The 21,643-nt window shown below is 41.2% G+C and overlaps 1 protein-coding gene across 2 annotated transcripts in view; it reads right to left on the bottom strand.

Annotated features, from left to right (window-relative positions):
- Positions 1-221: 221 nt before the first annotated feature.
- Positions 222-21,643, bottom strand: part of MIPOL1 (mirror-image polydactyly 1) — a 199,213-nt gene continuing 177,791 nt past the window's right edge. For both annotated transcript variants that reach the window (XM_054162228.1, XM_054162227.1), the window contains one exon: positions 222-760. In XM_054162228.1, coding sequence (XP_054018203.1) covers positions 694-760 — 67 coding nt within the window. In that variant the 3' untranslated portion in view covers positions 222-693. The remainder of the gene's footprint in view (positions 761-21,643) is intronic.

Here is a 21,643-nt window from a genome sequence, read left to right on the forward strand (position 1 = left end):
TGCAATTTCTGAAGCTGCACCTCCAGTGAAACTTAACTGCACATTTCTTTCTAATGCAGACTGAAAATGCCATGTACCAGCAGCAGCTGTTCAACTGTCACATAACAGCTACATGTGTATTCTTCCCTTAGATGTAGCCACAGCCACTAGCTGCAGTTCTATGAGCAAGGAGGAAAAAAAAATCTCCAATATACTAGCCAGAGGCATTTCTTGAACGTGAACCTACTTTATTGATGAATGTATTTAACTTACAGATACTGGACTGCTTGCAGTCTCAACAATATCACAAAGGACTTACATTTTGAAACTGTGCTGCAGGATTTTGCACCTGAAGCCTGCAGCATTTGAAACCACGACTGAGCTGTGCCTTGCACCAGACTATAACCTAGTAACACAGAGAGGGCAGGCTGCTAAAATAAGCATCCACCTAATTTTTTTTTCACAGTACACATTGCCACAATGCATCTGCTTAAAAACAAACACATGTTTGCAGTGAAAAATTTCAACAAATCATAGAACTCAGCAGCAAAGTAGTTAAACATTTATGATTTGATTTTATCTCAGCTTGGAATGTCGCTGGAGTGTCCCACTTCTAACAACTGTTTGCTAAGTTAAGGCTTTAATGTTTACACAGTGCTGAATGAAGCAGCCTGGTCACCAGATGTGAATGCTTCCTTAGACTAGAGCTTTCAATCAGATCACGGTCCTAATGGTCCCTGCTCCAACCTTCTTCCTCAGGACTTCCACCAGCCTTTCCAACCTGAGAGGGGGTGGGGGTAAGGGAGAGGAGAGAGAGAGAAAAAAAAAAGGAAGCGAAGGTTAGGAATGTTCTGGCTGAAAGAGACAGTGTTTGCGCTGAACCAAGCTGTCCTGGTGGTGGTCATGCTCAGAAACAAAGCACTACTGTAAAAGACAGACATTAACAGAAAATGTAGACAACTTACAAAAACTTTTAAACTTACACCCCAAACCATTTGCAGTCAGTGATATATAGCAACTCACTTTTCTTTTGTAGTGTATGCAATATCTGAGGTTCCTGCAAGGCATTAACAAACCCCCTGTGCAGCAATCCTGTGGCACATACACACTTTGGTGTAAGCAGGACATTCAATTCTTACATGTTTGAAAACACGAGTGGTCCACGGATCTTGTTAAACCTAACACTTAGCTGTTGCTTCCCCTCAAAAAATATCCTGCTCATTATCCAACAGTTATCATTACTGTCCAGTTTATAAATTTATGCCTAAATCCTCACATGTTTTATGTCATTTTTTTTCCCTCAGAATACTCCACAAGCCAAGTTTCTGAAGATGTGGATGATGATACATTGAAGGTGGTCTGTACAATTATTACGTCGACACAACTACAGAAAGCATTGGAGTTTAAATAAGCAGGACAGAGAGCCACTTAATCCACTCTTAGTTTTAAGGCACAGGCAGGCTATAAGCATCTCACTGGCTTAATTTGTCCTTTCCTCTAGTTAAAGTATGTAGGCAAGTGCAAAGGGCTAAACTCGTTCAGGTTTTCTGCGGGCACACATTTATCTTCAGCACTGCAGTGATCATGCATTCAAGTCATTTCTTCAATTCTGTATTTTACAGAATCTTTCAATGAAAGAACACCCACAAATAAACTAATCATGCAAAAGCAGACCCTGTGTGCAGTAGAACACTTATAGAGCCACATACACAAAACTTCCCCAGTGGATAGGAAGAGTTGCAGGTTCAAATAGCTGTATTCGCTGTCGCGGAGCTGACCATTTTTTGCTTGCCTTAAAAGACAGTTTTGGTTTTGGTCATACTATATGAGGAAGGCAGATAGCAAATAAAAATAACACAGCTTTATCAAAACTTCAAAATTAGTTTTATCTCATGGGTGCATTAGTAACTGCAGTGCAACAATGCTAGTTAACACCTCGTGGATTTATTGCCACAAGTCATGACTAATGCACATGGTACGTATTGAAACACTCGTTTTCCAGGAACCACCAAGCACCAAGAAGCTACACCTTTCATTGTACTCACCAGGTGACTTAATTTCTGAAATGAGATTAAGAATTCACCACCCTAATGTAATTATCAGACACCAGGAAATGTATTTGGAAAGTTCAGTTGGTTCTAGCTGTTCCACAGAGACTGTAAAGAAGCCAAAGCGCAGGTGAAAAACTACCTCTTGGCTATTCCTCTCCCTTCAGGTTTTCATTTTTAACCAGCTAGTACATTTTTCCTGGTTTTGTAACATCTACTGCACTTCTTCATTGTTACGGAGGCAGTACCCAGACAGTGCAGTCAGTTACTGCAAGTATCAAGTCGGGGCGTTCACAAGTTAATTGCTTCTGAAACTTTTCTCACTGTGGATAAATCAGCATTTTCTGGGTTCTTAACTCAGTTACTGATAGGCCACAGTTTCCTCAGGCTCTCTAACTGAGAAGTTTCCCTGCTAAAGCAGATGTTAGTCCATGTGCAATTTCACAAAGCAGCAGTAGAGTAGACCAGTCCTCACTTTTAATAGCATGTACATGTTCAGAAGCACAACAGCTTTCCCAGCCACTTTATCATGAGAGTTCTCTCTCACACTAGTCCCCTTTCTAATGTGCACAGGACAAAGATTTCAAAAGCAGAAGGTTGGAGCTGCAAATTGTCTTTGTTTCCTGTGAGACAGCACAAAAAGAGTAAAACCTGAGATCAAGGCTTATTTAAATAACTGTTCAGTTAAAAGGAAATAATGCATGGCTTATTCAAGCGGGGGGAAAAATGACTTCAATAATTGAGGTTTCTTTTGGGGAGACACAGGTTGGAGGTCACTGCTTATAAACTGTCCTGCAATTGGGCTTAGATGTGCACCACTCTGTGACCAAGCAATGACACTGCACACCAGAGCAGAACAAGTCAGCGAAGAGCTGCCCATGTTTGAGGAGAAATACCACTGGGATGAAAGTAGCTGTCTTCTGTTTAACCTTGAAACTGTCAGGCTTCATTGAAAATAATGAGGCTTAACAATCATAGCTTCTGCTTTTCAAATGAATAATGACTGAAATAATCAAAATGAAGAATCCTGCACCAAATACAAACCATGCAGGGATTATTTGCCTTTTGTTTCAGTCATGTGTGGATTTGCAAATGTATTTATTCCTTATTAGAAAACAGAAAGAAAGGGGGGAAAAAAAATAAAGGGCAGAAGGGGATTAAGAAATCATACCTTTGAAAGAGATTTAAATAGTGATGTAAAAGAGAAACTGTAACAGCTACTTATAAGATAAAATAACAGAGGGAAAAATTCACCCCTACACAGACACAAGACCCAATATATCACTGAAATCCTATTTAAGCCTACAAAATAATGCTGTGGGCTGAATCAGTGGTTAATAACTCTTGATATAGGCCTCAGGGGGCTTTTCGAAACGATAATCCTGGACTCTTTGTTCACCATGGGCCCAACTCTGCCATTCCAACTCACACTAAGCAGCGTTTTTCTTTGTGAGCAATAAAAGGCAGCTGACAAGGCTGTGTGTGTCAATGAGGTACCACCTGCAAGAGGTGAGGGTGGCAGACTCGCCCCTTGTCCATAAAGCTCTGTACCCAGCTTGGTGGGATGCTGCAGGCAGCTCCTTTTGGAAGCTGAGCATATTCATGGGTGATAAACTGAAGGAATAGTCTTATACCTGGAGATCAAAGGTAACTTAAATATCTAAACAGATGAATGGGAGGTGCTAGGAGTTAGAAGTCTCAGTGTTTGTGGAGTTTTAATCAAAATATGGAAGATGCCGACCTGAAGGAAGCAACTTTTATTACTTTGTGCAATTATGATACAACCTGCCAGGATATTCTTTCCATAGTTTACTTAACTAAAAGCAGTACTGACTATGTTTGACTGTATCCTAAGACACAGATTTAACAACTGACGTGCCTTTTTGCTTGTGAAGAAAATAGGCCTCCTGGTACAAGTGCATAACATCACACTATCTTTTCACTATCACAGAAACATTCAGGTTGTAAAAGACCCTCAGGATCACCAAGTCCAACTGATAACCCTACTCTACAAGGTTCACCGCTAAACCCTATCCCCAAGCACCACATCCAAACCACCTTTAAACACATCCAGGGTTGGTGACTCAACCACCTCCCTGGGCAGCACATTCCAATGCCTGACCACTCTTGCTGGGAAAAACTTCTTCCTAATGTCCAGTCTAAACCTGCATTGTGGCAGCTTGAGGCCATTCCGTCTTGTTCTATCACTAATTACCTGTGAGAAGAGACCAGCACCAGCCTCTCTACAATGTCCTTTCAGGTAGCTGTAGAGAGCAATGAGGTCTCCCCTTGGTCTCCTCTTTTTCAAACTAAACAGCCCCAGCTCCCCCAGTTGCTCTCCATAAGATTTATTCTCCAGGCCCTTCACCAGCTTCATTGCCCTCCTCTGCACTTTTCTTGAGGTGTAAGCAGGGACATTCACTGAATTTGCATCTCATGAAGCAACCAAACAAGCCATTCAAGTAGAAAGCATTTGGGTTTGTGTTTTTGGCGACACGGTGCACAGCTCTGACGCAGCGCTGAAGGCCAAATATGCAAGAACAGATAGACACCTTTAGGAACGTTTCACAAAAGTCTCTTAAGGTCTAACTTGTAATTTTCAGAGATTTCAATTTCTTGCTTAGAGAATTTGGGAAATACCAAGTAGGTGACCCTTGCTGTTTCTCAGTAATTAAATAATTCTAGAAAACCTGTCCCTTAACAACTAAATTCCATTAGCACATGACATTTCAGCGTGCCCTGCACAACGACTGTACCTGTGCATGCAAAATGAGTAGAGAATTACATATTAAATAGGGCAATAAACTCTGTATTCAGATGGATAGGCACAACCATTGGGTTTATTTATATTGACTTGCCCATACCCAGAAGCAAAAAGCCCCGTGTGTTTTTTTTGGGGGGGCTAGATGGAATTTGAACTCATGAAAAGTACAAAGATGAGAGACAGAAATCTTCTTGATCTATACTACCTGCTTCTGTAATGATCATCTCAGTGCTTCCATGAAATGGAAAAATAGTAATACCTGAAAAATTAGGAAAGGGACATTTGGTCCATTATTTAAGTAAGGAAAAGATGCATTATTGTAGAGCCTGGAACTGCAGTGGCTTAAAGCTTCCTCAATACAAATTTGGATCTAAGCAGGTGAAGCTGTGTTTTAATACAGAAATCAAAAGATTACTTGATTTCTTGTTTGAATATGCACTTTTAAAAGTGTTGCTAAGCTTTAAGAAGGTCCTCATCTTCAGAAGAAAGCTACCTAAACAAGAATGTTGCTAGGTGTGTCTTCTTCAAGACAAATTCTCCACCATTCTCAACTCCTCCTCCAGTTATATCAAATTGTATTCTCTTATCACCTATGCATACACCTGGCCTGCATAGAGTGTGTATTGCTATATGGAGTGTCCTTGCATAGATCCTGAATGGTTTGACAATCAGCTTTCATTTTTAGCAAAGCCTTACAGAGCTTACTCCCCTGAGTATAAATCATTTTGATTTTTAGATCCAGTCTCCATAAAGCAGACTCCAAATCCTTCCTGACAGAGAAGTTTATTCTGGGAGCCCAGAAGCTGGATGCAAAAATGTTACCTACTGGTCTCTATTGCTAAATCTTTTGCACATTTTTGGCTTGCTGTCCTCTATCATGTGTTCTGCTGAAGTGCAGCTCTAAAGTGTAGTTTGGGATCAGTAAAAACTCTGCAACTGTGTAAATCCACATAGATCAGCACAGCCCTCCACAGTGCTCCATCTCTAGCCAAAGGAACTCACCCCAAAGGAGAGCAGTAGCCTTTATCCACAAGTTCTGAATATCACAGGTTTATACAGTCACAGAATGATCTTCCAGGACAAAATGAATACCCAAATGAAAGAAAAGGGGATCCTTCAAGTACCCCATGTCCTAATCTGCAAAGCAATATATAGACTAACAGAAAACAATAGCTTCTACCTGCAGATGGAGGACTTCAGTGATAAACCCAAAACCTTCCTGGATTTTGAAATGCTATATAAAGGCTTATAAACCTAAACTATAACCCTTGGTTATCTTTCCAGTAGATAAGATTAGGCTCAGGCTAGGAAGATGGCCTTACTTGTGTTATTTTTGACTTCTTGTGGAATGTGTTTTGCTAACACTAATTCCCTTTAGAAACCAAGCATTTGAAAACACATTAGGTAACTACGATGCATTGGAAAAAAGCATTACAAGCAGTTTAGCAGTAGGACTCAGTGAATGTGGTCAAACACACACATTCACTTAATTTCATCTGGGAATATAAAATCTCCTTTCCTTTCCCTCTCCTTTCCTTCAGTCTTCCTCTTGAATAGAACAGAATAGAATGAACCAGGTTGGAAGAGACCTTTGAGATCAAGCCCAACCTATTATCCAACACTATCTAATCAACTAAACCATGGCACCAAGCACCTCATCCAGTCTCTTCCTAAACACTCCAGTGATGGTGACTCCACCACCTCCCTGGGGAGCCCGTTCCAATGGCCAATTACTCTTTCTATGAAGAACTTCTTCCTAACATCCAGCCTAAACCTCCCCTGGCTCAGCTTGAGACTGTGTCCTCCTGTTCTGGTGCTGGTTGCCTGGGAGAAGACACCAGTCCCCACCTGGCTACAACCTCCCTTCAGGTAGTTGCAGAGAGCAATAAGGTCTCCCCTGAGCCTTCTCTTCTCCTGGCTAAGCAACCCCAGCTCCCTCAGCCTCTCCTCATAGGGCTTGTGCTCCAAATCCCTCACCAGCTTTGTTGCCCTTCTCTGGACACATTTAATCAAATTCTAAACACAGTACCCATTTTCAGGCATTTCTTCTGTCACAAAGAAGAGAGGCTGCTCTGATACTAGTCTCACCCAGAAACCAGCCACTTGGATAGGATCGTTTACTCAAGAGGCTGGAGGAAACTGGTTCAGCTGTATTATCTGTGTGAGGGAACTGGACCCCGGCTGCTTCCGTCTCAGAGGAGCAGTATGTGCTGCATGATGAGGTGGTTTGTTCTCAGTTTCAGATGTTGAAACTGCTCCAACTGAATAAAATGCTTAGTCATTGGATTGAAGCCTGGAATGTAAGGGTATGATCTCGCAGAAAGTGGCCTATTTACCATGCTACAGAGGCATCACTCTCTTACCTCTGGGTGGTTCAGTCAGTCTTTCATTATTTTTTCCCCTCAGTTCAGATACTGTTTTTGCTACCTCAAAAGCCTCTCTTGAACAATGATAACATTTGACTGACTCACTAAAAGACATTTCTGGTTGCATTTAATGGCCATACAGTAATGTGTAACAATATCACCAGGCTGCCTCTCTCTGCTTAACAAAGCTCCCTCTGCATCTTTTGGACCAGAGACTGGGTGTCTTTCTAAATGACACACTGGAGTTCAGCAGTGCTTTCAAACCTGCTGCAGCAATTGCAGAGCAAAATTCAGTGCCCTGAGTAAGACAGGTGGCTGGCCTGACTGGCAGTAATGATCCTTTCTGGTCTTAAAACACAAGTCTTAGAGACTGATTTAGCAGCATCAGCGAGCTCTAAACTGTGGTAGACCACAGTGTTGAATCTAATCGCTCCAGACACCGCTGCCAACTCCTGCCTGCCCAGCTCTGTTTGTAATGTCACTCCAAAAAGTATGTTCCATTAAACTTACAGGCCTTAAATTTGGCAGGGCAAACCATTCTGCCTCTGAAAAGCACTGTCACAAAACAAGCATTCCTATTAAATCCCTTTCAGCGTCTTCTCAGCCCAAAAGAGTAATTCTGTATATGATTAAACTTAGAAGTAAATACAGCCAGTTGGGCTCCTGACAGCAGACATATTTCAAAATAAACCTGGCTTACACAGGCCTTGGCTAAAATATTAAGCCTTTATCTGTGGTCCACAATAACTAATCTTGTCAGATTGTTTGCTCTCTACCTTCTGTTTGGAAGATTATGAGCTAGCTCACCATTACTATTCACCTTGTGCCATCACTAGCAGCAGGAAAAGTGAGCAGTAAACAGAGCTGGTGTATGTTGACAGCATTTCACCCTGCTTTGCATTGATGGAGATTGCTACACAGTACAGGATAATACAAAATCAGGACTTTGCATCTATGCTGGATTTAATGCCATCTTGTGAAAGGTATTGCTGCTGTGCTTTCCAATGCTTTCCCAGGACAGCATACATTGATTGCCTAAAATAAATGAGCTTATGAGAAAGAAAAATAAACCCTGAAGCAACCATTCTGTGACTTCATCTCTATTTCAGTACATTGAGATCTACAACACGCTCATTGTATAGACCAGACTCTTGCTACTGGAAGGACCATTTGCATTTGGAGCATGTGGATGATACTAAAGAATTAAAAAGTTAACAATAACTGAAATAGGGCATACACTGGCATATTTAAGGCTGAATGATATTCAGCAGATTACTTAATCAGATCACAGAACTTCACTGAATTATTCCAGCTGGAGTCCAACAGTTTATATGTCAATTCTACACAAAGTTTACTACTTCAGTTTGTGCAAGAAAAAAACCTTCTTCCATAAGCATGTATTACTTTTAGGGCTGGAAATGACTGTTTCCACATGTTTGGTGTCACAGCTGCTGTCTTTTTCTTTGTGAGAAATCTTGACCTGGAAGCCTATTCCTTGCAGTGACAGCATTTCCTTAAAGTTTGTGCTGCTAAGAACAGATTGTCTCCTAAGAAGAGATTGTCTCCTAGATTGCCTTGACAAATTCTTCCTAGAAGTCTCAGTCATCTGCTTTGGGAGAGGCATCAGTTTTACCTTATGCTAATGTATATTCCCCACAGAAATTCTTCTGACACATTATTTATCCATTTGAAGAGGGAAAAACATTACTTCTTCTCAACTCCTGATGAACACTAATCCTGTCCTTTGGTATTGATGTCTGGTATCGTTAGAGGACCATGAGTCACAGACAAGCTTATTCTCTCTAAACTATTTCTCATCTTCTTCTTGAGAGCAATCACAGTATCACAATACATTAGAGGCTGGAAGAGACCTCAAGAGATCATCGAGTCCAAAGCAGGATCATTTAGGGTAGCCTGCACAGGAATGCATCCAGGTGGGTTTTGAAAGTCTGCAGAGAAAGAGACTCCACAACCTCTCTGGGCAGCCTGTTCCAGTGCTCTGTCACCCTCACTGTAAAGAAATTTCTCCTCATGTTGAGGTGAAATCTTCTATGTTCAAGTTTGTACCCATTGTTTCTTGTCTTATTACTGTGCATCACTGAAAAGAGCTTGCTCCCCTCCACTTAACACTCACCCCTCAGATATTTATAGGCATTGATGAGATCCCCTCTCAGGCTTCTCAAGACTAAACAGCCACAGAGCTCTCAGTCTCTCTTCACAGGGGAGATGCTCAAGTCCCCTAATCATCCTCGTAAAAGCAGAGACTCTGTTTTGAATGCTTACAACATGGAGGGATGATCAGAACTTTCTAGTAAAGTGTTTAAAAGGCAGACATCAGGCCTGGTTTGCATTATGTGTATAATGTGGCAAAACATCACAGAGAGAAATGAAATGACTGTCTGAAGCTCAAGCAACCAAGAAGACTGAAAACCTCCACGTTTTTAAGTTTATGTAGAAGTAATCTTGAGCTGCACTGGGTTCCTCGTGTGCACACAAAAAATAGCAGAACCAGGGTCTAAAATTTCTGGACACAAAGCCCTTCTCTCTCAGCTTCTCCATTCATGCTCTGAACCATGTCAAGTGGTAACAACTAGCCAGTTTTCTTACTCTGTATCCAACTGAGATGTATTTCAGGAGATCACAGAATCATGGAATGGTTTGGGTTGGAAGGGACCTCCAAAGGTCATCTAGTCCAACCCCCTCTGCAGTAAGATGGAAAAAGGATCTATTTTTTAGAGGATTTTGGTCTGTTCTAAATCCCCCTTCATCAATAGTTTAAAGCAATGTAAAAAAATTGTAATCTAGAATAAACAGTATTCCAAACCTGCTCAAAACAGAAAGTTACACAGGACTCCTCATGAGCTAAACATGCAGGATACAGGATCAGAAGACTGATATACATTTACAGATCTGTCTAGAATAGGGTTACTAAGAGACCCTCAACTTTACTAGCATCAGCCTGAAAACACCACATTACATCTTTTAGCATGTTTCAAACAAACCTGCCTTGTAAGGCCAGGTCTGAACTTTTCAGCTGCCTAGTCCAGCCTCACCTCTTTTGAGCACGTTCTGGTCAAGTCCTGTTTACAATGAGTTAGCAAATACTGATGTACTACTCAGGCTGTTTTCCAAGTACTTCCCTTCAAAGCACAGCTTCGGCAGACTCCTCTTGATATCAAAACCAGCAAAGACAGTGTGAGCTTTTTTTCTTGATTCCACAAGTATTTTACAAAACCCAATGCAGACTTCCTGGCTCTAGGCAGTTCTCAGTTACTTTCCACCTCCCCAAGGTGGTTTCACTCTTGTGACCAAAAGTAACCTGGAGCTTGTGGGAAGAAAATTCCTTCCTATAAACTGTCATCAAACTCCTCCACCTTACATTAAAAATAATAGGTTTTTTTTTACATAGGTTTGCTGTTGTTTCAATAGGTTTGCCTTCCTGGCATGACTGATGTAATAATGACCAAGCTGGAATGACTTTTACATCACCAAGAGATCAGGTAACAATGGAAATGGGTTTGGATGCAAGAGGAAAGCATTTCCTTCAGCTCCCACTTGTGATGAATCCCATCTAATAGGCTCAGACTGGTAGGGGAACTCCCCACCCTTCTTGTGTAATCCAGTGGTGCCCACAGATTTCTCCTGGTTTCAGAGCAACTCACACTTAGTCATACTTATGAAAAAATATTTCCAGAAAAATAAGGGCAGTCTTCCCTCAGTAGTAGACCACCAAAAAAAAAAATCCATCCCCTTAATGTCTGAAATTAGGTGAGGTGTTTAAGACCAGGCTGGACGAGGCTCTGGCCAGCCTGATCTAGTGTGTGGTGTCCCTGCCCATGGCAGGGGGGCTGGAACTAGATGATCCTTGTGGTCCCTTCCCACCCTGACTGATACTATGATACTATGATAATATTAGAGATAGATGTTACCAGCAGGAAGCTCGTCCATGATGGCGATGGGGTCCCCTATGAAGGGATAAAGCCAGAAAAGATGCTTAACTGATCATTTACACCCCAAAAAAAGATACTTTAAAATAACAGTTGAGACTTAGCATCACAGACCAAAATGCCTTCTACATGTGTGGTGCTCCTTAAAGCCTCCATAGGCTTTTTGCTAAGTTAGACATAGAATAAGACATAGAATAAACCAGGTTGGAAGAGACCTTCAAGATCATCGCGTCCAACCCATCAACCAATCCAACCCACCTAAACAACTAAACCATGGCACCAAGGCCATTAAAGTAGTGACAGACCTTCCCACTTCTAAGCTTCAGCAACCTCTCTCTCGTAGCTGGCACACAGACTGTCTCCAGCTGCCTTCTGCACCATTCCAGCAAAACAATTCACTTGAGACTTTTTTTTTTCCCCAGTGGCATTCTGGGCATATCTGCTCCAGATTCCTGCCATCTGACTGGGAATGAGCTTCTCCTCCTGCTCTGGGAAATGAGCAAATTCCTGAGCAAGGCTGACTAAGGACAGAAGCAGTGGACCTTCTGCTCATTTTGAAGACAACTTTAATCCTTCTGAGCTGGTGAGTTTGCCGGCTCAAACCTTGGTGGCAAATCTCCTTCTCTGAAGACTTTCAAAACCCGCCTGGATGTGCTCCTGTGCAGATTGCCCTAGGTGTTCCTGCTTTGGCATGAGGGCTGGAGTTGATCTCTAGAGGTCCATTCCAACCCCTAGAATTCTGTGATTCTGTTATCTGCACAGTGGTATAATGAATGGGACAGATTTTTGATTTCTGCTGAAGAAAGCATAAAATATTTGCTTTACATAAAGAGACATGAAATTCTTTGAAAGCATAGAGTACAGTCATAGAATCAATAAGGTTGGAAAAGACCTCAAAGATCATCAAGTCCAACCTGCCACCCAACACCTCATGACTACTAAACCATGGCACTGAGTGCCACGTCCAATCCTCTCTTGAACACCTCCATGGATGGTGACTCCACCACCTCCCTGGGCAGCCCATTCCAATGGCTAACAACTCTCTCTGTGAAGAACTTTCTCCTCACCTCCAGCCTAAACCTCCCCTGGCACAGTTTGAGACTGTGTCTTCTAGCTCTGGTGCTGATTGCCTGGGAGAAGAGACCAACCCCCACCTGGCTACAACCTCCCCTCAGGTAGTTCTAGACAGCAATAAGGTCTCCCCTGAGCCTCCTCTTCTCCAGACTAATCAACCCCAGCTCCCTCAGCCTCTCCACATAGGGCTTGTGCTCCAAACCCCTCACCAACTTTGTTGCCCTTCTTTGGACACGTTCAAGAGTCTAAATTGAGGGGCCCAGAACTGGACAGTACTCAAGGTGTGGCTTAACCAGTGCTGAGTACAGGGGCAGAATGACTTCCCTGCTCCTGCTGGCCACACTATTTCTGTATATCTTCCCAGTTTCTAAAACTGGACATCTGTGAAATGTCTTTTCTGTTGATTTCACCACTTAGATACCCTTTTATCAGCTGCAGGTGTGCATCTGTTACATGTGTATCTGTTACATACTTCAAATAATTTATGATTTTCTCATAAAAACAGAGATGATAGCAAGGGATGTATAGGGAGAATACAGTGCTAAATACAGTATTTTTGTTATGTCCAGTTCCTGCAGTGTCTTCTGTTCAAAGGCTCAATTCTGATACTTTTGTGTGGGCAAAAATTCCCTAATCTGAAGACAAAATGACAAAACTGCATACTAAAGGTTTATGCCTTCAAACAACTCAGTGTCTAGATCAATATCCAAGTCACTTACAGCAAAAATGTAGAAGAGGAAAGCTGAGGAACTTGCCAATAAAAGAGCAATGATGGAGTTAAAGCTGTTAGCTCTCATACTTAAAAATGCAATTGATCCTGCCTTTCTCCAAAATATTTTGAAGAAAATTAAAAGCCTTATGGAAAAATCTGGCTATTAATTAATGACTAATCTACAACTACCTGAAAGGAAGTCTTAGCAAGGAGGAGGCCAGCATCTTCTCCTTGATGACAAGTGACAGAATTAGAGGAAACGGTTACAAGCTGTGCCAGAGGAGGTTTAGGCTGGATATTAGGAAATATTTCTTCACTGAAAGGGTTCTCAAGCATTGGAATGGTCTGCCCAGGGCAGTGGTGGAGTCACCATCCCTGAGGGGTGTTCAAGTGCTGTGTGGACCTGGCGCTTAGGGACATGGTTTGGTGTTGACCCTTCAGTGCTGGGTCGAGGGTTGGCCTGGGTGATCTTGGAGGTCTCTTCCAGCCAGATATATTCTGTGATTCTGTAACTCAGAAGTAGATTAGCAACAGCAACTTTATTTTTTTTCCTTGGAGAACTAGCCCTTGCTTCAGTAAAGGTGGCACGTATTAATTTTAAGCAGTGGAAGAACTTAAATGATTTGAAGTCTGCTTAAAATCAAATACCTTGTTTGGCCTTGTCCGCTATTTCCTATTTGTTGCTGTGAAGAACCGCTCCAGCAGTTCTCTAACAGATTCTATGCCATTCAGAGGCTTCAGAAAGTCTGGGCTTCCCTTCTGAGCTTCTGCACATACATTTGCAGTGTTCAATCTTTTGCATACGTTCAGAAACAGTATGAGTATTAACTGAAGGAACCGCAAATTTATTTTTACGCCTTTAGCCAAGCCACAAATAAATGACTCTTGCAAACAACCCAAATACTATTTAGTAACGGCAATGTAAATGCCATGGACTCATTTTATTTGGATATAAAATATTAAAGCAAATGATTATTTGCTGCCACACTCTTTTTATTGTCTTGGAGGGAAAAAAAAAAAGGCAGCAAATCTGAGGAAAAGCTTTTTTTTTCCCCCCTGCCTGCTGTTCTTCAAGGAGCACTCAATCTGCTGCTCCAAGTTATTTAATAAATGTGTCATAGAATGGTTAACTCTAAGCTTACAAATACTGTGTCAGCATGCTTCTTCCCATTGGGCAAACAACTTCAACATCTAATTTGTTTGTGTTATTGGGCTTACTAAATATTAGTCTTTGCAAGCCTAGTTTACACCATTGATGTTAACTATGCCAACATTCTGATTTTGTTCTGAAGTATTCCACAACAAGCTGATATTATACAATACGAGCCCAAGAGCTAGCTGATCCAGTTTACTGAGTATACTTAGTGTATTTTGCTACTGATAAATCAATAAAACCGTGTTGTAATCTACAAACTTCCATCTCTGTGAAGCAGCTATAAGCAAACTGTAAATGAACACACAGGTCAAAAACTGGGATGCTGTGATTATGTTGACTCTGAAAACATTTGACTTTCATAGAATACGTTTTAGTGTTTGAGGGAACGAAGTTTCAGCACTGCTTATGTTTTCGTGGCAGGCTAAGGTGGTAAATATTCAAATGCTGATAAATATTTGTGTTTATATTGTAACTACCCATACCTCAAGAAAACAATATCTGTGCTGCAGTTCGCAATTTACAGAGGCTAAGTAAATGTAAACCACAGCTATACAAAGAAAATAAATACTTAGGCAGGCTGTATGCTCAGTTTTGCATCCTGCATCCATAGGAAACCGCCTGCAGTCAATGGATATTATTGGTGTGCAAGGAATGCAGGGAAGTTCTATCTGCTGTTTCGTTTGGTTGGGATTTTTTCTGTCTTCATTCTGTTAGGTACACCACTGAACATAATCCTGGCATTTATCATAAACCATCATATATTAAAGGCCTCACTATAATTTATGACACTCAAAATATCCATGAGAAGGATAACATAATCTGCTCTGCCAACAGGACACATGATAACAGAATCACAGAATCACCAAGGTTGGAAGAGACCTCAAAGATCATCAGGTCCAACCTGTCACCACAGACCTCATGACTAAACCATGGCACCCAGTGCCACATCCAATCCCCTCTTGAACATCTCCAGATTTTGGCATTGATACCATGAACTGCCACCTTCAAGTGAAAAGGAGATGTCAAAAGATATGAATCATTTGCACCACAAAGGGTGTCAGCTGCAGTAATTCTGAATATCACCAAATCACAGAATTATTGAGGCTGGAAAAGACCTCTGAGATAAGTCCAGCCTATGACCAATCACCATGACATCAGCTAAACTATGCCACCAAGTGCCACATCCAATCTTTTCTTAAAGACCTCCAGTGATGGTGACTTCACCACCTTCCTGGGCAGTCCATTCCGGTGCCTAATCAGTCTATCTGTGAGGAAGTGCTTCTTAATATCTAACCTAAACCTCCCCTGGAACAGCTTCATACCATGCCCTCTTGTCCTGTCACAAGTTGCCTGGGAAAAGAGTCCAACCCCCACCTGACTACAACTTCCTTTTAGGCAGTTGTAGAGTGATAAGGTCTGTCTTTCAGGACTCTGGTATAGAGAATGGGATCTGCAGCTCCACCTGTTCCCTGGTCTGGTGCACTCCTCCTCCTCCAAACTGCACAGAGAGCACAGCAACACCTTAGGACGGCATTAGGTTTAAGCAGAGGGATTTTGTCTATTTTTTTTCTCTCAGGTCTCAGCTCCTTCCTTTAAGTGTCTTGCTCCAAGATGTCCAGAGGTCCCCAAGTTGCCCTTCTCTAAAACTAACTTGAGGCTATTTGTTTCTTTTATGGTGACAAAGATAGCAGCAGTGTTACCACTCAACCACACAGAAAAAACAAGTATATAAAAATTAAACCATCAGCTAGAGCATTCGGCTAGGCTAAGGAAAACTTGGTTTTCATCCATATCTGCAACTTCTCCAGAGACCATTGCACTCCAGGGCTGAAGAATCTTCTCTACTTTTGTTTCTGAAGCTATGAATTTCTACAAAAGAAATGCCTGAAATGTAATTAGACCTGAAGGAGTTACTCTGTGGGTGGCGACAGAGGATGCTCACCTGGAGAATGGGAGGTGCATGTTCTGATATTGGCTCTGTATTTATGTTCATCAGGCATCAGATAAAAATGGGACAAAGCCCTAAAGGAATCCAGGCATAAAAGACAAAAAGTCACTCGTTTTATGCTTTTTTTTTTTTTCAGATAGAAGTTTTCTGGTCATGCTAACCCAAGTTCTCTTTTCACTGGGCTGGGAAGTTATCAGCATTAGTGTTACTAAGTCAGCAGGCACTCCCTCCATCACCAACTGCGTGTTTTAGCTGTACTGTAACACGGAGTATGCAGATCAAAAAGCTGGTAAGGAAGTGTGACCCAATAAAGGCAATATAATCCAATGTAGAAAATGCATTTTATTACAGCTTTGCAACAGTGATATATTTCCTTTTGAACAGCATGACTAACATGTTAGCCTTATCAAGGAAAACAAGATCTGTCTAGAGATTCAGAAATGTGGTATATCTACAACAGTCCAGAGACTATACCACCAGTGACCGAGTTTGTTCAGCTCACTTTAGATTTGAATGCTAGTTCAATAGTTCATTTCCTCCAGAACCAGGAAGTTGATTACTCTCTATATGTTGAGTTTCCCTGATGCTGCACATAACCTTGCTGGCTTACTCAATTCCTTGATTACAACAAACAGGTATCTCTAGAAGGCTTTTAAAAGTCATTGTTTCATCATGCATTTTAGTGCCACCTGTGGGGAGTTGTGCAGAGAGGACTCAGTGGTGTTATTAGTGCAGAATTCCAAGTATTTACATGAATTCTGACCTTACTGTGTACTGCTTTCAGTTAAACCATACAAGTTTTTTCACACACTCCTATTAGTCTTAATTCCTCACTGAATTCCTAAAGCAGAATACTCCCAAGCCTGTTGCCCCTAAATCCAATAAACCGACACTGCTTGTGACTGCTGCTCTAGTTAATGGCAATATTTTCACATAGGATATGGTGTGATTGTTACTAGATATTGGGTTTCAGACTTTCTCATGTTCCTACTCAAGTCTTGCATGCCAAAGAATTTTTGCATCAGCTCTGCTGCATTCTGCAGAATTCTTTGGGGTATGTGGTAGTTTTGCGTGTCTGGGAATCTTCCATCTGGCTATTGTGGGTTTCCTAAACATCATAAAACCCTGCCTGTGGAGACTGTGTATCTCTTATAGGCCCCATGGAGCTTATAATCTGCTTTTAATCATGGCATGAGGCAGCCAACACATTGGTCCTCACCAAGCAATTTTTCCTATGTTGAATCTCCTTTAATAACTTTTTATCCAGTTCTGAAAGACCAGAAGTATTACTGATTTTCATTGGTATCTTCGACGGCTACAACAGCTGTCTTCCTCAGCTCCCTGGTTCTTCCCATACAAACTCTCATAACAATTGGCTTCTGTGGCTTGCCATAGCAAGTAAAACATTCTTTGCACTTTGCCCTCACTTGCTCATCTTTTGAATGTACCCACCAGCATCAGTTCCTCTGTAAACTACAGGTCATATCCTTAACTGGGACAAATGAATGCAACTCAGTGTGACAGAGCTAAGCTAATTTGCTGTAACTAAGAAACTAGCTCTACATCTACATTCTTCAACAAGCCACCAGAACTCAATTTACATTTAAAAATGCCAGCACCAGCTGGAATGATTCCTCTTATGATATCAGAAGTTTACCAACTATTCAGTCCCAGCAGAACCTCACTGCAGCAAGCAGCACAGTGGCTTTCATTACAAGTAAAATCACATCTCCTAAATTATTTACTGAGACAAATCAGTGAAACTATTAATATCTATCAAGCTGTATCCCTAGCCTCCAGTAGCTAATGTGTTATCTGACATTCACCACAATGCAGTTTTGTAAGCAGGAAAAAAAGAAAATCAAATCAGTTCAGCTTTAACAGGGAAGTTTGAACATCTAAAAGTTGCCTCTTAATAAGAAATCAAACTATATTTATAGTTTTGAAAGGTCAAAATTAAAGAGATGTATCTGTAGAATTTCAAAGGAAGCCAACTGAGTTCTCTAACATTTGGTGCTTCCTCCAAAACAAATGGCTTTAAGTCCCCAACTTGCTTCTTTTGTGCAGTGCTTCTGCCTGCAATTTTTAATTAACTACCTCCATTTTTACCGACGAGTGACCGAATGCACGCGAGCTACAATGTATGCCTCTACTAAATAGATGTAGGTATGATTTTAAAAGGGAGATAACCAGTTAACAACATTTGCATGTTGCAAAGAGGCTCAATTAGTGTAATAATTCAGAAATCTTGCTTTTAGCCTGCTCCCTGCATAGCTGTGCTGTACTGAATACAATCTGCACACTAAAGATACCATGTTTGCAGTTAAAAATCCCCAGAGACTTTAGACCCATACATAAAGATACTTATTTCGTTCTTTTCTGAGACACTGACCTGTATCCTCATTTAAAAATGAACACCACATCTTTATGTTATTAAATCTTTGTTTTGATCTATTAGTATTCACCAAAGTGCCATTTCATACAACCCCGCAATGAATAGGCAAGGCTGGAGGTAACCATCTGCAGCTTTAGAGTCTGCGTTTGAATTGATGAAAAGAGCTTTGTGTTTTCATTGCCAAGTTTGATTCTTCCAGTCATTAGACATTCCCCTCAGATCTCATCAATGAAGCGGACTCCCTTACACCCATGTGTTAAATTCTCTTCTCCTCATGGTTTCCTTTGCCAGCTATACTCCAGAAAGACTACTGGGTCTCAGCCACATTCTTCTCACAGCTGTGTTAAAAAAGAGCATCAGAGGGTCCTCCCAAAATCCATATGTGTATCTGGTCAGTCCCCTGTTGGAGGGTCACCTCACATTGTGGTGTGATTATTCAAATATTCATTCTTGTTCTTGAACTGCACTGCTCAGATCACTCTGGGGAAGATTAGGCCCTCCAGCTAGCACCGGAGAACATCTTGGACGTTGATGTGAAATGCACACAGCGCCTGCACTTGGGAGGCAGATTAATTTTACTTGTAGAAACGGGGGACTTTAACCACTTAATAAATGCTGGCTTCTTATTTCTCCCTATTATTATTTAACTGGTGTTCTTTTCAACAGTCTCAAATGCTGGTAAGAGTTGTTTGTTTTTGTTGTCACTGATCGGCTTATTTCTCAGCATCAGTTAGGAAACTAAGTGAACAGCCACGAAAGCACAGAAAATATGTTCAGAAATGCTAGAGAGAGATCCAGGACTACTCAAAAAATGGGTGTGCTCCAGTAGCAATGAAAGTTAGGTGGACAAAAAAAAATCACACCTTAGGAGGTAAAGCAAATGTCATTAAGGGTAGCATTTATTTTATGAGAGTAATTTCCTTTGATAAAACTATCTGCTTATTCAGAAGATCATTTAGTGTTATGTGTTTAATCCACTGAACTATTTTATCCAAATTGTCAACTCTGCTGATTCCCTCCTTAAAAGACATAAAAAACCAATAATCAAATGTCTCTTGAATAAGGCCAAATGAAGCAATAATTTCTGATTTACATCACTTTTATGTTTGCTTTGGTCATAGGCAGAGCTACCTCGACAAAGTGCTCAGGCAGCAGGCTTCTCACCATTTATGCCTGTTTTCATACCTGTGTATTTCAGCACTGCACCACTGCTTTGTGGATCAGTGTTTGCTTTTAGAGGATTACACAGAAATTCTACACTCGCCACCTCCACTGCCACCTTACACGGCTATGTGAGTGTGCAAGTGTGACTCTGCTCACACACTTTACTGAGGTAGATTCATCACATTGTGAGAAAGACAAAAAATAAAATAGAAGCCCTCAACAGCCAAATTGCATTAAAATTCATTCTGTCTGCAAAGCTGTTGCAGGAAAATAGAACATTTCCTGGAATAAACCACATCAAAAGTGGCCTCAACCTTTACTGATAATTGGCTAATATTGATTTGGTATTACATTATAACCTCCTCTGATCTCACTGACATCAGTAGCCACTCCTCAGTCCCAGAGGCTCCAGCAGGAGGGACAGTTTGAAAATGTCTTGCTTCCTCTGCTGGCAGAGGCATTAATTAATTCGCAGGCTTTTCCAGCCACCTTCTCCAGGTCAGCTCCATTTCCCTGCTGAAGCTGCACCAGCTGGCTCCTGGCTTCTTCAGCAGGACAAACTTGCAGGGGGCCTGTGGCACTGTGCCAACAATCCTGGTGAATTCTGCACCTTTGCCCTAATTCTTGGGTTTTAAACCATGAATTAGAAACATTAATTAAATACAGAAAATGACAGTCATGGCAACTCTACAGAGTGTGGGCTAAAATATTAATTATTGTGCAGATGATAATAATTTCCTGTTGAATAGGTAGTCAGTGTTACACATGTGCACAGATGTGTTTGCTTCAGGAACCAGAATAGTGCACTCTTAAAAGGCTAATTGTGTACCTTGTTAATGTTTCAACATCGACATAGATTCAAACAAAAGCTGCTAGACCTGTGTGGTCAATCTCTGAGCATCAACACTTTCTGTTTCACACCATCACTCCTGCTAGGATGGCGAATCACAGGGAAGAGGCACAGAGTTGCGATTTATATCTTGTGCTGCAGTAACACCACTCTGAGATGTTCGGCCTGCTTCAGAAGGAACTTCACTTCACTTCACTATATCCAAGTTCATTATAAGCAGATTCCAATATATCTCCTTTCTGTTTCACAGCTGCTGTTTCATGTGGGATAGAATCCAGAAATTTTCTTAGCTGCTTTGTGTCCTGTTGAAAAACACAGGACCACTGCTCTGACTTAGAAAGAAACAATTGCAGGTGGGTCCATAAATAGTATGCGATGCAGAAACTACAATCCTGTTTCAAGCTCTGCCTGTGATGCTGAATGTAAACACTGAAGTTTGCAAGAATATGAAAAAAAAATTCCTTAGTGTTGCCAGAGTACAGATTAGCAAAGGCACAGTGAACATCACTAAATCACATGGTATGAAGATACAAACTACATCCTCGTTCAACATTACTTTAATTATTCTAATGCTCTTTCCTGAGCTTATACTTCTTTTCCTCTTCTGATTTTTAATTGGTGCTACATTGTTCAGACGTTTTACCGACTAATACCAAGAAAATACTTACCTCATGTACCAGAATTTACTTGAGCATTTAAAAAGAAGTCAAGAAAACACACATTAGACCTCTATGTAGGCTCTGAATTGTAGCGTCACATTTTAGATGACAATAAGCATCCACTTTAAGACAGCGCTAATAATTAATACTCCTGTAATTAATACCAAGAAGCCTCTACATTGACAGGTTTATAAATTGTCAGTTCCTTTTTGAAATGTTGAACATCCTACATCTTTGAAATAAAAAGCTAAGCTAACAAATGAGTTCCTGCCTAATTGCCAAACACTGATTTGTATAAAGTGGTTGAGGTTACAAAGAAATTGGGAATTCTCAGCCTGGTTTCCCTGCTGATGAGGACGAACTGTCTGTGTAGCTCTCCCAGAGGTGTCAGAGGAATCTCTATAGTGTCACACAAGGGTTCTTAGCTCAAAGTAAACACACTTTCCACAAACTCAGCTGCTTAATCTGTTTGCAGGTTGAATTATAAGATGGGGATGGATGACTCCGGGTGCTGGGAAGACGCACAGAGCATTTCCACAGTTTCTTGGTAAAAAGGGCACGCTATTGTCATCAAAAGACTT

Source organism: Dryobates pubescens, chromosome 5 (assembly GCF_014839835.1).
Source record: "Dryobates pubescens isolate bDryPub1 chromosome 5, bDryPub1.pri, whole genome shotgun sequence".
Classification (NCBI taxonomy): Eukaryota; Metazoa; Chordata; class Aves; order Piciformes; family Picidae; genus Dryobates; species Dryobates pubescens.